The sequence below is a fragment of the Atractosteus spatula genome, chromosome 7 (genome assembly GCF_055471065.1).
Source record: "Atractosteus spatula isolate fAtrSpa1 chromosome 7, fAtrSpa1.hap1, whole genome shotgun sequence".
Classification (NCBI taxonomy): domain Eukaryota; kingdom Metazoa; phylum Chordata; class Actinopteri; order Semionotiformes; family Lepisosteidae; genus Atractosteus; species Atractosteus spatula.
The window spans coordinates 36163811-36180033 of record NC_142712.1 but is presented as its reverse complement, the minus strand read 5'-3'; the positions used below and the strand labels follow the sequence as shown (position 1 = coordinate 36180033).

Here is a 16223-nt window from a genome sequence, read left to right as displayed (position 1 = left end):
ACAGATCCAAAACCTTTCCCAAAATATCTTGATTCTGTGCAGACAACAGTATTATTAAAATAATCTCAAAGTTGAGAAAGATATAAAACAATTGAAGGAGAAGATCTCAAACTTTCAAAACGTGTAAATTATTTTGAACCAGCCCTACATCTGACGAAAGGAATCAATGGGGTACATCACGATGTTATTAACTCACATGCAGATCTTCTAACTATAAAACCATGAAGACCTTACCTTTAATTTCATGTTGGCACTCTTCTCTTCGTCTCTCCAGCTCTTTTCTGTCATAATTCAGACGCTTCAAGCACATGATCCCATACTGTAAACTTGCCCTTTGTTATAGTAAAAGAAACAGTCAATCACATAAAGGCCTTCAAAAAAAAAAATAATGTTTTGTCTCAGGTATAAAGAGTTTGATTTTCGGAACAGTGGATATTTAGAGACATTGGTTTATAACCAGAGTTTAGGTTAGTGACCTGCAAACTTTCCTCTTCACATCTCACCTGTATGTAAATCTATATAAATATTCATATGATGTATTTAGATAAGTTTAAAAATAAAAATCTAATAATTAGAACAAAAATCTTAGAGCTTTAGTGTGGCAGTGTCTCTGTATACACTGCAGGTGTGTCACGGGAGAAAGATGAAAGCTCACCGATGAAAGCTGTCCACCATCTTGAGGTGTGTGCGTAGGTCTTTCTTGGTCAAGTGATCCAGCATCCGGGCATCGACCAAGCACTCCATGAAGTAGCTGCGGTACTGCGGCAGACCCAGGCTTGGGAGCCACTCGTTCCCAATCCACTCATGGTTCATGTCCCCGTATGCCAGCGTCTGCCAGGAGGATTAGCGGACACGCATTGGATACCTCTCATGTTAAGACAGTTTGAGAAGAGGAGTGCAGACCGACCTTTGCTTACCCTAATGCTGATTGACAGTAATGAATCTTTAGCAAAGAGGGGAAAAACATCTAGAGTAGGAACCACTGAGGGAAAGTATAACAAAAGAAACAGAATAAAAAATACACTAAAAGCATTTGCGTAGCTCAACAAATGTTACATTAGGTGTACTTTACAGTTCCTTGCCACTGTAATGATGCACTATGTCATTCTAAACCATTGAAATCACATTTTTACATTGTGATAATACTGTGCATTTGTACTCACACTGCACACCAATATAGTGGAGCCACCATATGCATGCTTTACACTACAGTACTGTACTGTTTAGTCCTTTCTCAAATGAATTAAGCTGGAGCAATAAAAGCACTGAGGTGACGTGAGCAAAAATAAACACAACACCTGTTCATTGTAAAACACTTCCACTGGCAATGGCAATGGTCTTAAGAGTTCAAAGGACACTAACATGAGAGTTCTCACCTGAGCCCAGCTTCCCCCTTCACTCTCCTATCAGTTTGTTGTGACAGCGTGTTAGTACAGGGAGAAAGAACTAAAGGTTAGTTGAGAATCTTAAAAGCATCACCCATTGTAGTGCAGTAAGAGGGGAGATCATTACACTCACACTGCAGCACTTGCCAAGACGCTACTCATGTAGTTGCAGTGTAAAATACAGTATCAATTTCATTGTATGCACTCAAACCATACATTAAAGTGTTAGATTTTTCAAAGAGTAATAATCCTGAAACATACAGTACAAAACAAACAATCTATCTAAAATACTGCATTCTTATCAGTTTGGGTTTTTTTTTTCTCAAACCAGGACAGCCATGTCAATATGAAAAACTACTGTTCTATATAGTTAAATGCATCATTATAATCCTGATCTCTTGTGAAATTACCTGTCAATGATAAACCTATTTCTCTTTCAAAACTGTATCGGTGAACAACGACTACATATAAAGTTTAAAGGGATTTGTTCCTATTTAACGCTATTTGATGTGAATGACGCAGCACTGTATGTTACTGAAGTGTGTCCCAATACTTTATACTTTACAGCACAGGCGCTAGCCCATGGGAAGAAAATCTCCACCTCAAACATGCAGCATATGCATCTCACTGCGAGCGGAGGTGGGCATCACACGCAGCACACTGACCGCTTTGGTGGAGGCCGCCATGTTCTCCATCTCCTCGTGCGTCACCCACACATTCCCGGATGACTGGACACAGAGCAAAGAGAAGAGCGTTTTAGTCGCGGGCGAGCAGCACTGCTGGAATTCTCCGCCGTGAGAATTCGCAGGGATATGGTTGGGGGGGGGGGGGGTGTCGGCATACTCACAGTGCGAGAGGTCAGCGGAGCAGAGGGGCTGGTGAGAGACACCATCTCCTGAATCGCAAGGCGCAGCTTCAGGCGATGCAGGGGGTTGCTGATGCCAATCTCCCTCTGGATCTCCGTGTCAGACAGGGCAGACATGATGGCACCACTCTTCACGTTGGCACGGCAGGCAGCTACATACCAAGCTGGCATGCCCACCCACAACTGGGAACATTGTGCCAGAGAAGAGGCTTTAATTGATACTGAGACTCAGGCCCTAATTGATACTCTTCAAGTACAAGCTGTAGGCACAGTTGAGGAAATGTTCTACTGCTTTCGCTTTCTTGTTTTCTTTATGAAAATAAGCTATTCACTCCTTAAAAAATATCAGTTTAGTTATTTAGCTCCTTTCTAAAGCATTAAGCATTTTAGCTCGCTGTATTATTTATTTGACAAGTACAATGGATTGTGACACTCTAAAAATGAGGAAGTGTGGAGTATATGTATAATATTTGTATAATGTAGGAGACACATTTAATGACAACTGTGGAGTTGAAAGTTCATAGGGAATAATGTTATTATTGTAAATAAGAAAAGACATTAGATTGAAGGAGAAAAATAAAAAAATATATAGATGTTAAGCCATCCAGTGGCTTCGACAGGTGTTGAGTTAATAATTATGAAAGCCACATAAAGAATTAATACATTTAAAACAGTATACAATGTGTTTTTAGAATCTCAATGATCCAAATTGCTTTTGTGTCATTCATCCCATTTCTAACCACTATCCAATACAGGGTTGCAGAGGAAAGTAAGGTGAGATACACCCTGGACAGGACGCCAGTCCACCACAGGGCACACACAGACACAAACCCTAACCCTAACCCTAACAATCACACCTGGGCCAATTTTCCCAGAAGCCAATTAACCTACTGGTGTGTCGTTGGACTGTGGGGGGTAACCAGAACATATGTACAAATTCCTTGCAATTACTACCCAATGAATTGAACCCAGGTCCCCTAGCTAAATGGCAGCAACGCTAACCACTGTGCTCTGTGCTGCACATGTTTTTGTATCATAACAAAACATTAAAGAAGCCACTACACACATATTGAAACTGTGTAATGTTTGTCCTGCAGTGTCAAGTAACGTGCCCCGTATCTTAGAGTGAAAAATAAAAGGTACAGAGGAAAACCCACACAAATGCGCTCTTCCTACCTCAAGCCAGGAAACAACTGTGGGCCCATCCCACTGGGCAAATGGAAGGCCCTTCCTCCTCGCGTCTTCTAGCAGCTCGTGTCTAGAAAGAGGGGGGTGAATGAACAAGAAAACGCTAATCATACAGTATATGGCCAGATCTTCCATTTCAGTGCCTACAAATAAATTAGCATTTAATTTCATGTCTCTAGTTGAGCAGCAGCAGAAATGAGTATACAGTATGAGTATGATGGTGACTTTGGACATTAAGCATAAAAAAAGAAAACACTCATAGAATAGTTTATTTTTTATCTTTTTTTCTGGATATTAGAAGAAATGCTACTTTTTTACCGACAGTAATTGCCTTTCTTCAAGCTAGCCAAGGAATTGGGGATTTCTCCCTTTTAAGTATTAAACAGATCTAAAAAAACGGTAGCAAAGTAAAATGTTATTTTACTTAGGGAACCAGAATTGTTTTGTTCAATTTAATGTGATTATTTCATTACAAGGAGACAGCACACGGTATTGCTAATCCCTGATCAGTACTAGCAGTCCTAAAATTTCCATATCTTAGCATAGCATTATTTCTCTTGCTTTCTGCTTCCACATCTCTCCATTGGATTCTAGGCTAGAGCAATGCTGTACTACACTTTCACCCACGTAGGTTGTAGTGCAGCTCTATAAGGGCTGTAGACAGACAACAAATTGAATCAAAGGGGGGAGGACAATTAAATAAAACACTGAAATAAATCAAATAAGGCCACGGTTTTTATAGTACTGTACAGTAGAATGCTATTGTATGTGTATGCAAAAGTTTGTAAAAATATACGTCTATATAATCCTTTACATTATATACATAGAGATGCTGAAAAAATATCATAAACAGATATTGATATGTCATTTGTATGAATGCAAGTTATCTTAGGATCTAGGCGTCTTGGGTTGGAGCCTGGGCCATGTCACTAGCCCACTGAGGCTGGGATTCCTCAAGGAGCAGTACAGTGACCAGTTGTGTGTCGGATGGAAATAGTCTGCCAGACTCTCTTGGCAAACACAGAGACCCCTGCAGCCTCCCAGGAGCTTGGAGCCTCACTGTACTTTAGGTGAAGAACGCACCTCTCCTTCGAGGGCTCCAGCACAAGGCTGCGCTGTCTTTGACATGTTAAATTGCGAGTGGCACAACGGTGGGAGAGGGGAACGATTCTGCCTGCAGTTCCTCACTCTCCCCTGTGCAGCATTGTGAGTACTGTAGCTGTGTTCTGAGACATGCAGTACAAAACACACAATTGGAAAGTCCCGAATAAGGTAGGTAAAGCAAAAAAAAAATCAGACAATTCTAAATTTGATAATTTTTTTTTGAAAAATTGAACAGCCGTTAATGAAGGAAGTAATTAAAAAAACAATGAGTGAATATTAATTGAAGTAATGTAAAATAAAGTTAAGGTACGGAGAAGTGACCTTACAGTATGTGGCAGGTTTTTTGTTTGCCTGTTTTGAATCCCTAGGATTCCCTATGATTGTGCTTCAGAAGGACACAGAGCATAGAAACATGCAGGAAAAAAGGCCACATGAAATAGATGTGATTGAAAGAACATTTGCATATTTTGACATCTATATATTAATTAAGTCAGGTCTTATTATTACAGCACAGTGGGAAGCTGAGCTTCTGCGTTCAAAGGCAATTATACAAACAGCTGGCTCAAGACAGTCTCAGCAGCCAGAAGACGAAAACGAAAATCACATACAGTCTGGAACTGAAATGAAAAGACCAACATGAGCGAAATTAAAAATAATATAGAAAACCTAATAATGAATCCAAACAAAAAATAACAAGATGATGGCTACACTTACCTCTTTCTGTTAATCATGAGATGAAAGAGTGAGAAAAAAGCAGACACTTTTAATAATCAGGTTGAAAACATTTCAAAGCAAAGTACACGAGCACAGGCTGAGAGTTTCATGTAGACATTAACAAAAGGACACAAAAGTGGATCAGCAACGAAAAAAACCCCAAAACAACAGTTTTCAACCTGTGTTGGACAGCAGAAACAAATGCAAAACCTTGTAAAGCAGATTTACAAGCCCTACATCACAAAAAAGAGATCAGTCTCTTCTTGTATTCATGTATGCAGACCAGTATTTGGCAAACAAAAAACATTACTTATCATGTGCAGGAGGTACAGGAATGAATTCATGTGTACAGTTTCCAAACACTTAGGACACCAGACATTAGGACAACTTCATGAACCTTTACTTTGACCAAATTATAATGTAAAACAAATGCATTCCTTAATTTTACAAAGACTAGATATGTATATATAGTTCAAAATAAATATAAACGGTGCCCAGTCAACTATTTAATTGAAATTATCCTTTATTTAAGGAGTTACCATTCGTTTCATATCTGAATCTCTAGCTTACTGCTGTGTAATAGCATGCATCTTGAAAGCCTGTTATAATTGCTGCATAAAAAGTCAGTTCCATTGTTGTAAAAATAAGAAAACAGATTGGATTTTTTTTATAAAAAGAGAGGATTTCACAAAGAAATATGCAGGCTTTATACCTGTGTGGGTATTAGACTGGTACAGATGTCTTTAATAAATATCTTTATTAAATAAATGTCTTTAAAACTGGTTTGAACATAATAGTCAAAACAAACTTTGGTTAGATGTTAGAAGCTTGTGTCTATGACATATTTTTAGTGTGAAATAAATGAAAAATGAGTTTTAAATAGAAAATATAAATACAAATTAGTATTAAAGTATGAGGTCTAAATATCAAAGCCACTGGACACATCAATTCAGCATGTCTCTTCAAAGATTAGAGGTGGTAAGGTGAAATGTGAACTAAAAAGAAAAACAGTAGAGAGGAAGGTGTGGCCAAGTATTAAACAGATTGTTGAGATTTTAAAGGAAATAAACATAAAAGGAACATACTTCTTTTTCATCCTGCGATCCCGCTCTGCCTGAGTTCCCAGTTTCCCCAGCCCCAGAGTATCGTGGATGCCCATTTCAAAATCTGAAACACAGTCCATGTTCATTCGCAACACCAAAAATCTACTCCAGCAATTCAATGGCAGAATTTGTTACTTTTCAACACATTCATTACTCACTCATTTGATACAGCGCCCTACGGTGCTAAAAATAAGTACCCAAGCACAGCTTCACCTCTAGCTCAGTGACTGTTTGGGGATTTTCATGTTTTGTGCTTGCTGTTGTATGCAAGTGTATTGCCCTTCCTTCACAAAATATCCAAGAACAGCATGCTCCGTACGAATGACTCATATTGTCCAAAGTGGTGGGAATGGTGTAACATGTTCTACAATATACCATGATTCCTGAGGATTATAAAGTAGTACTGTAGCAAACCAGATCTAGTGCTTCTAGTGTATCACTAAAGGCAACAGCAGACCTGGCTATTGCAGGTTAAAAAAAAAACAGTGAAACAATCATCATTATTGTGCCATAACTGGGGCAAAGTGATCCAGTACACTATTCAATATATTTTTACTACTATATGTGAATTTCAACTTTCTATTGTCACATTTAGTCTTGCAAATTGTGACAATAGAAACTTCCTAGTTTTTCAAAATATGTATTTGTAGTGTGCATTTGCTACTGTTATAAACAGTGTTCTTTTAAACCTGAAGGACTTGTATTAACTTGTTTTAAATTGTTTATTCAAAACATGAGCTCATAGGCATTTAAAATGCATTCTTCACTTTTAAAACTAATAACATGCTATGACCCATGTACACTAACTCAAAATAAACAGCTTATTAATTGAGATTTCTCATTTTAAATGCAGGTGCCCCCCTGCCTCAGATTGAGAAACCATCAACATGCCTCTAAAAATACATGATAAAACATCAAAGCTGGCTTAACCATCCAATAAACTTTTAAAGGTGAGTGTTTTGCTACAGATCAAAAATATAAATGTCAAAAAGTACTAGCCATACTGAAATTTGTAAAAAAAAAATAAACATTTGCATGACAGATACCTGCTAGCTATGATGACCTTCAATATAATATTTTACAGGCTGGGACTGTCATGTGATTTCTCTTGGCAAAATACAGAAATCTAACAATAATAGGAAGCAGGGAATCTTGCAGAGCAATGTCCATTGTCCAATGTCCATCCATCCATTTTCCAAGCACTTCATTCAAATCAGGATCCAGGAGAGTGAAAGCCTATCCCAGCAAGCAACGGGTGCAAGGTGGGATACTCCCTGGATGGGACACCAGTCTACCCCAAGGCAGACAAATACAGATTACACAGGCATGCACACACTCACACCTTGGGCCAATTTCCCCAGAATTCAATTAACCTACCAGTATGTCTTTAGACTGCAGGAGGAAATCCACACGAACACAGGGAGAACATACAAACTCCACACAGACAGCACCCCAGGTCTGGAACCAACCCGTGGGGGCCCCTGCTCTGCAAGGCAGATGCTAACCAGTGCTCCACTGCTGAGTACAATCAAATTCTAATTGAACCTCCCCAAAAGTTTAACATAAAGTGTTGACAGAGTTCAGGCTTAGGTTATAAGGTTAGAAAAGGTTATTCAAAAAGCAAACAATTCAAAAAGATGATTGACGGCTGTACCATGCATTGCAGTTGCCTCTTTGCCCATCTGCATGAGCCGCCCCTTTTCCTTCTTGCCGAAGAGGCGCCCGATGGAGGACTTGATTCCTTTCTTCTTATTTCCCCTGTGCAGAGAGTCCTGGCTGCTGTTACTGCTGCTCGTCTGCTCCTCCGGCCTGAAACACAGCCCACGCACTCACCATGTATCCCTTCATACTGTCACAGTGCTGCGCTCTGAGGCAACAGCCTTGGTTTACGCATGTGCACCAGTTTTTATATTTAAGAGATGCAGGCAACATCCTGCACTTTAGAGAACAATCTTCAAAGCATTTTCTAGAATATTTTTCTCTCGAAAATTGTCTCCCTTTGGAAAAATCCCATGTATACCATGTACTGTATACAGTAGGTGAAAACAGAAAAATTTAGTTTTTATATAGCAACATTACTTTAGCCTTACTGGCATCTTCATACGTTTATACTTTTAGCTAATCAGGAGCAGAAGGCAATATCTCTGTTTGTGGTCAAGAAAAGGGATTCTAGCATTTGTGGGTCATTAGGACTGAGAAGTGGCAGCCTGGCCATGAAGACCAAGCAGTCAGAACCTCCCACACAAAGCCAGCAAATGGACTACAGCAAGATGCTGTTGATGGGGTGGAGGAGAGATGTGACAGTTACTGGAAAGGATTATTAACCCATATTTATGCAGGAGCAGGAAGCTAAATGAGAGCCATGAGATAGGGATTGATTACTTGTCGTTTCCAAACTGCACTAGTTCCAGGATTTTCTAAATATTTTGCACAAATTACCAAAATATATACATCACATTTTGTAAGGTGTTATTTACCCATTCAATAACATGATTAAAAAACAAAACTTTTGTTTTGTTATTATACTGAATTACATATGTGTGTCAGATTGATTTTACTTTTAGTGGCATAAGTTAGTTTTGTCCAGTTCTGATTCTTCTGGGCAAGTAACATGTCTACAATGTTCTTTTTAAAGCACAAACTGAAGAGCTGGGAGAAGCTGTTAAATTGGTCCAGTTAAGACAGTAACAACATGTTTAGCTTGTTAACAGATACTTTAGAAGATTTAAATGTCTTTAAAATTGTTTTGAACATGAGAATCAAAACAAACTCTTATAGCTTTTAGAAGCTTGTGCCTAGGAGCTACAGTATTTTTAGTCTGACATAAAAAATGAGAAAGTTACCTTAAACAAAAAATATGAATAAAAAATACTATTAAATACATTGACGGAGCTAATATTAAAGTGAAAATCTGAAGATGCACCTGATCTACCAAGTGTGAAAAATGCTCTATTCACATATTACAGTATATGTTGCTACAATTTATTCTGGTAAATGATAATAGCATAGTGTTTGACTACACTTGATGTTTTTCAATTTTATACTCTGCAGTTTATTGATCAGTTGATTGTTCTGTATAGTACTTCACTGTTGAGAAAATAGAGGAGAAACTTCATCATTTAAATAAAAGTCTTGATTTGTTTTTTTCTCAATATGGAATTCAAGGAGTGGCAGGTGTCATTGTACAGAAAAATATGACTGCTTTTGAATGGCTCACACTTCAATAAGTTAACTGTAATAATAATGAATAATGTAACGAGAGAAAACTCTTACTGAATGAAGCTTACAAGCTAATAGAGACTGCAATTGCAGTGACAACATTAGTGCAGCTGTGTTTGCCTGTTGTGTTTGGAAGTGAATATGGAAATGAAATGCAAATGATGGCGACAGATCTGCAGGAGCAGATACACCCATTTACCCTCTGCCATCCTCCACACTGCCAGACAGCAGGGCGTGCCCGATGTGCTCCAGCCTCAGACTGCGTGGAGAGGAGGGTGGTGAAGTCTCACACTTGATGGTGGTCTTGTCTTCCCGGGACTCATCCCTCGAAACTGGAGACTGAGAGAAAAGCACCTCTTTTGATACATGAACTATGGGCAAAGCAGCACCTTTGAGATCCTCAGGCATTCCCTTAATAACAAGACAACATGACACAAAGGAATTGTGCAGGAGGCCCATCCCCTGCAGCAAAAACAACATTACCATAGTCCACCTTGTCTACAACTGGGTCAAATATGATTACACACCAGAGGTATTGTAAGAGGTTCTGTTATTAAACTGCCTTCAGTAAGTGCACTACAGTAAAACTTCTCCCCTGGCGTGCTGAGAACCTGTAAAACTCAAAGTGTTTTCAGCGAAAGCACCCTTTTTAGAGTTTTCAGTGTAATAAGGTTGTACCAAATTAGATATCAGTGATTTTGCCATGAGTAGCAGATTTTCATGTACCAGTATATTTACATCTACATATTTTAAAGTAAAAAAAAATCAGTAGCACTTACGAGCACTTTTCTGCGATGTTTCCGTAAATCGCTAGGCTGATAGCATTTAAGAAAAAAAGCAGAGATAGGCACAGACAAAATTAAACATCTGGCTGATGTTTACTTAAAGCTTCATGGACAGTCACATTCTCCTTAGCTAAACCTGTTTTAATTACAACATTTCTATCGGTACATTAACACTGTAGCACACATTCTCTGATATGACAAAATGTCATTTTATTCCTGGACTATTCCTGGAGATTTATAGATATCCATCCATCCAAATTCTAACTGCTTTATCCAATAAAAGTCATGGGGGAGCCGGAACCTATGCCAGCAAGCAACGGGCCAGGGACATACCCTGGATTCCAACTTATCACAGGTACACACAGACATAGACATTGACATAGACACACACGCTCACACCAGGGTCAGTTCTCCCGGGAGCCATTTAACCTGCCAGTACCATATATCTTTGGCCTGTGGGAGAAAAATGGAGTGCCGGGAGGAAACCCAAGCAAACATGGGGAGAACATACAGTACAAAATTCACACAGATACTGTAGCACCTCAGAAATTGAGCCCAGGGCCCCAAAACAGGATGCTCACCACAGCACTACAATGCCACCCCAACTTATAGATATAAAAGTGAGAATAATGAATATTTCCCATATTTTTTAACCAATTCGGCAGGGCACATCAGGGGTTCCACTCTGCTGGTGGGAGTTGTATTGAAATGTTGGTCTTACCAGTGTCATGATGCCCAGCTCATGGGCAGCAGTGCGGGAGGACAGTTTGGGGGTGGATCGCCCGCTGACAGGGGGCGAGGAGCTGGCGAGGGACAGAGCAGTGACGGAGGTGGGAATGGAGGACCGCGGGCGCAGGGGGGGCATGTTGAGCCCGTCCATGCTGCTGCTGGTCACCCTGCTCTCAATCTCCTCCGCGCGCAGCTCGGCGGACTCTTTCTCCTCCTGGATCATCCTGCCAACAGCAGCACACACAGCAGGTCTGAGCCCTCACTACCACACTGCGCAGCACAGCTGCTGTACTAATATCTGCCACTGGCTGTTGAAGAGTACCAAATATAAAGCTATAGTAAAATGGCATTTTTGACAAATTAATCATATGGAAGTCTAGCTGAGAACAGCAAGACAGCCAGAAAATGACTATTACAATCTGCTGCTCACACTCAGGATATTAACGGTTGTAATTTACGAGGACATAGCGCCAGGCAATCCTGTTGATGAATGGCCCTTAACGACTGACACCACCTTCCTTGGCTGACACAGTCATAGGAAAAAGTAAAGGTTTATTCCATGATGAAAGGAAAAGAAAAGAAACACACCATTTCAACTGTGGAGTCTTCTTCAAGTGTGAAGACTTCTAAAGGTTCCTTGACACCAGAAGGCTTCACAGCCAAAACATTGTGTCTCTTTTCCTTTCAGCATGGAATAAGCGTTTGTTTTTTCCTTCGCTGTTGATGCAGCTGCCTACTTGAACTTCTTTGACACAATCTTATACTAATATTGTAAGTTTGCTCATGTGCAAAGGGTCTGTACTGTCCACTGCCGGAGTTATTTACCAACAATCACCTTGTACTGTATTTGAAACCGCTGTGAAAAACTTTAAAGAACGAGTGATTCCTGTACAAGGAAGTAACAACAGAAATCAAACAAGGGCAAAGTATTCAAACAGATTGAAACATATTGTACTTTTTATTCTATCTACTGTGTTTGTGGACAGTGAGTGAGAAAAAGAGAAAGTATCTAAACACAATACAGAAAAAAAGCTTTTAACAAAGAAGAGTTTCCAGTCTGCATGAAACATGTATTTGCCACTAAAAGCAATTCTGAACAAGATACCTCCTGTCATAGAGAGAAATATGGCATCAGTCTTCTACTTGAAAACACCAGCAACTCTTGCATACCACATACCATAAAAGATGAGTGTTTTAATTTAAAAAAGGAAGCTAGAAGGACTCAAAACAATACTGGGTAAGCAAGGGCAATAATTTCTAAAAGGTAATCAGTGTGAGGTATTGCTTCCATGTTTACAATGTGAAAACAGCTGCTCAAATTAATTGAATTCATGTATTTTTTTCTTAGATCTACTGTATATATGGGTATTTATGAAGAATGTGTATAGTCTCATGTGTATAGAATGTGTGTAGTCTCAATGCTGCAATCATAAGGCAGTTGCTTTTTGTTTTTTGTTTGTGGAAAGATTCAAGATCATATATGATGAAAATGATGATAATTACAGTACACTGGCCAACGTTGTGCATGCATTAAACGCATGCAGCCAAGATATGTACAAAGCATGTTTGCATTGCATACAGGGAAGAAAATGGTTAAATATATTGTTGAATGCACTGTGCCCTTATCAGATGGAACAGCTAGTGGGCAATTTTGCTATGTATGTCAGCATTTAGAGCTTAATTAATGCCTGTTCCATGAGTTCTTATCACGGTCCGATTAACTGCATTTAATGAAAGCTACTGTGTTCCACTGTTTCATAATAATTACAATGACAACATAAAAACTAATTTAGTTCTTCTAACACTAAAATTCCCCCACGGAGAATACAGACACAATAACTGTTTTTTTTGCCTCTTCCAAAGGCTATTTTAATTTCATGTCCCAAAAATGTCTTCTAGGCCTCAGTGTTCAGCTTTCCTGAAAGACTGAGGTGATCAGTCTCGATTTACTTCATATTATCAGTTACAGAACCTGTCTCTGCTGATTCATTTAAAAAAACTGAATCAGAACTGACTGAAATGGAATCATATTGGATACATACAGTATCTTATTGGATAATTATTTTATAATACTATTATAAACAGTCTTCTTATTTTATTACTTAGTTGTTTTGTCTTCATTTGTCAATTCCTAATCAGTGTGAAAGACCCATGTTCAATCAAAGAAGATGTAAGAAAACATATTAATTTCTTGTTCTACAAATATCAGTGACATAAATTACTTAATGTGACATAGCAATCAATTTATTTAAAAGCATACGTTACCATTTATAAAATGTTTTTTATTTTGATATATTCGGATTATTCAGTGAAGAAGAAAACCACTGAAAGGCTAATGATACAAGGACAATAAATTCTGTATTTTATAGTTAAGACAGACTTCTATATAGTGGGAATAAATAATCCCATAGGCTACATAATCTTGTGGATTTCAGATTAAATAAATTGATTTAATTTACAGTTTCAGCCTAGATTTTTTTTAATAAAATGACACTGGGCGTTTCACAAACTATAAGAAAACATTCTGCAGTGAATTGTACATTTTAATAGCGTACAAGGCATTGATGCAAAATTAAATTAAATTTTGTAAACCACAATTCACTGATTTTTTTTAAAAAAAAGATATCTCATTTTAACAAGAAACAAAAATGCCTGAAGATTGACATTCTCATTCTCATTCTTGTCAAAAAGTAAATTATATTTAAGTTCACATTTCTTCATATAACAGCGCATCACACTTATATACAGTATTTTGCCATCCAGGGAATTATCATCCAGTCTGTAGATTGACAACCTTGAGGTACAGTGGGTATTTTAATGTTTTAAAATCTTGTTACGATATACGTTGTCACATCTTCTTATAATAAGCACTGTGACTAACATGGCATTTATGCTTTAAATGCAAAAGTGCCTTAAGAAACACATTCTTAGGAAAATGTGGGTCAATGCTGACATCTCCAATAGAGAACAATTAACAAACCTAGAGTGTTTGATCGAAAAATTAGAATACACAATACCAAGCAAAAAAAAATCTATTAGTCTTCACAGTATGCTGTTCCAAGCATTGTGTCACAATTTCTTTATAATATGAATATCAACCTAATATAGTGCAGGTTGTAGAAGCTGTACAGGTAGATGTGACAGCAGTTTTAAAAACTGAACATCTTTTTCGTTTTGGATGTTAAGGTGTCTAAGTGGTTACTACTACTGTGTAGGGTCTGACTCTGATTATAGCCCGGGGTTCTTTTTTTTCTGGGCAGCTATTAAACTCTCTATTATATACTTACTGTCTTCACATTGGTGTATTTAGTGAATTGACAGTATGTCTTTTTAATGCATCACCAATGCAAGGCCAAGAAAGAATAGTTACAAATTCAGATAACACTAAAACAGTTAATACTTGTTTGCTGTTGAAATTATTCATGTGTACTGAATATAAAAATCATTACTATGAACTGCTGGCCGGTATCTGTTCCTACTGTATATTCAACTGTTCATGTTAGATGCATTTTAAAATTTTAAAATGTTTACGAATTTTAGGACAGAGATTTTGACTTGAATTACAGGGCATGTGTCTTGGGAGCAGAGAAACCCACACTTCCAGTCTCTATTTTCATTAAGGACCAAGGTCATTGCCTACTATCCTGAGCTGTATGAAGTGTAAAAAGAGGATCTGTCATTGATGCTGTACAGCAGAAGGCAATATGATAAGTCTCTTGACAACATCACCAAGATTGTTTTCAATGGTGCTTGTGTATAAAATGTGCAATTAATCTGTAAATCTGGAGCATCCTCTACTGTGAGACAGAATTTCTTCAAAATAATTATTTCACCATTTTATTTCCTGGCTGTATATAACTGTAGTCTATTTTCCTTCAGATTTTGTTTCAAAATAAATGTTGCACATTGAGCATTGTACTGTGTATTTATACAATTTCTAAAGCTACAGAACACTGGACCACAGAATATTGTTGAATAAATGTTGAAGCTGTCAGTGTCAGAATTCTACCACAGCAAAACAATTGATATTTTGAATGACATAATCCATTGCAATCTTCCCTCTAAAGACCAAGTCTGACTACAAAACAAAGCAATTATGAACAAAATAATTTAGGCGCTTGTGTGTATGCAACATAAGGCACTGCTGTTTTTTTATTTTTTTTACCCTAACTACCACTGTATAAGCAGTAAAGGTATGTATTGGGATTCCAAGATCAATGTATTTTCAGAATATCAGTGTATACAGTAGTATACAACAGTCCTGCCACATTATTTCTGATAATAATACTGGGTGTGCCAAAGTGTGATATTTATGTATTTCTTCATATGTATATTTTGCATCTAACCTGTAATAAGGCTGTTCAAAGATAACCTTAAATAATAAAGAAGCTGGCAGCCTCAAATGTCTGATGAACCAAGGGTTTATGTTATCAGGTACAATGTCTTAATGTATGTTATCAGGCACAACATATTCATGTCATGTGTAACTCACAACTGGCAACCCACTGAAGCTAAGCAGGTGTGAGCCTGGTCAGTACCTGGATGGGAGACCTCCTGGGAAAAACTAAGGTTGCTGCTGGAAGAGGTGTTAGTGGGGCCAGCTGTGGGTCCTAATGCCCCAGTATAGTGATGGGGACACTATACTATAAACAGGTGCCGTCCTTCAGATGAGACGTAAAACCGAGGTCCTGACTCTCTGTGGTCATTAAAAATCCCAGGGCGTTTCTCGAAAAGAGTAGGGGTGTAATCCTGGCATGCTGGCCAAATTTCCCATTGGCCCTTACCAATCATGGCCTCCTAATAATCCCCATCTATGAATTGGCTTCATTACTCTGCTCTCCTCCCCACTGATAGCTGATGTTTGGTGAGCGTTCTGGCGCACTATGGCTGCGGTCGCATCATCCAGGTGGATGCTGCACATTGGTGGTGGTGGAGGGGAGTCCCCATTACCTGTAAAGCGCTTTGAGTGGAGTGTCCAGAAAAGCGCTATATAAGTGTAAGCAATTATTATAAAAGCTATTTTGAATCAGTATTTTTAATTTAATGAAGACTCTCTCTCCAATGTCTTGTTTAATTGTTATTTTTTTGTAGGAATCCCAGTCCTAAAAAAAGTGCAATGGATATAGAAGAA

At 38.3% G+C, this 16223-nt stretch overlaps 1 protein-coding gene across 1 annotated transcript in view; it reads right to left on the bottom strand.

Moving 5' to 3' along the window:
• Positions 1–16223, bottom strand: part of ppfia4 (PTPRF interacting protein alpha 4) — a 122538-nt gene that overhangs the window by 11544 nt on the left and 94771 nt on the right. Inside the window, exons 15-25 of the mRNA XM_088920599.1 lie at positions 11085–11316; positions 10358–10393; positions 9778–9917; positions 8014–8168; positions 6342–6423; positions 3427–3508; positions 2233–2433; positions 2051–2113; positions 1377–1403; positions 656–831; positions 235–332 (exon numbers count right to left, since the gene is read on the bottom strand). Of these exons, the coding sequence (XP_088776725.1) occupies positions 235–332; positions 656–831; positions 1377–1403; positions 2051–2113; positions 2233–2433; positions 3427–3508; positions 6342–6423; positions 8014–8168; positions 9778–9917; positions 10358–10393; positions 11085–11316 (1292 nt within the window). The remainder of the gene's footprint in view (positions 1–234; positions 333–655; positions 832–1376; positions 1404–2050; positions 2114–2232; positions 2434–3426; positions 3509–6341; positions 6424–8013; positions 8169–9777; positions 9918–10357; positions 10394–11084; positions 11317–16223) is intronic.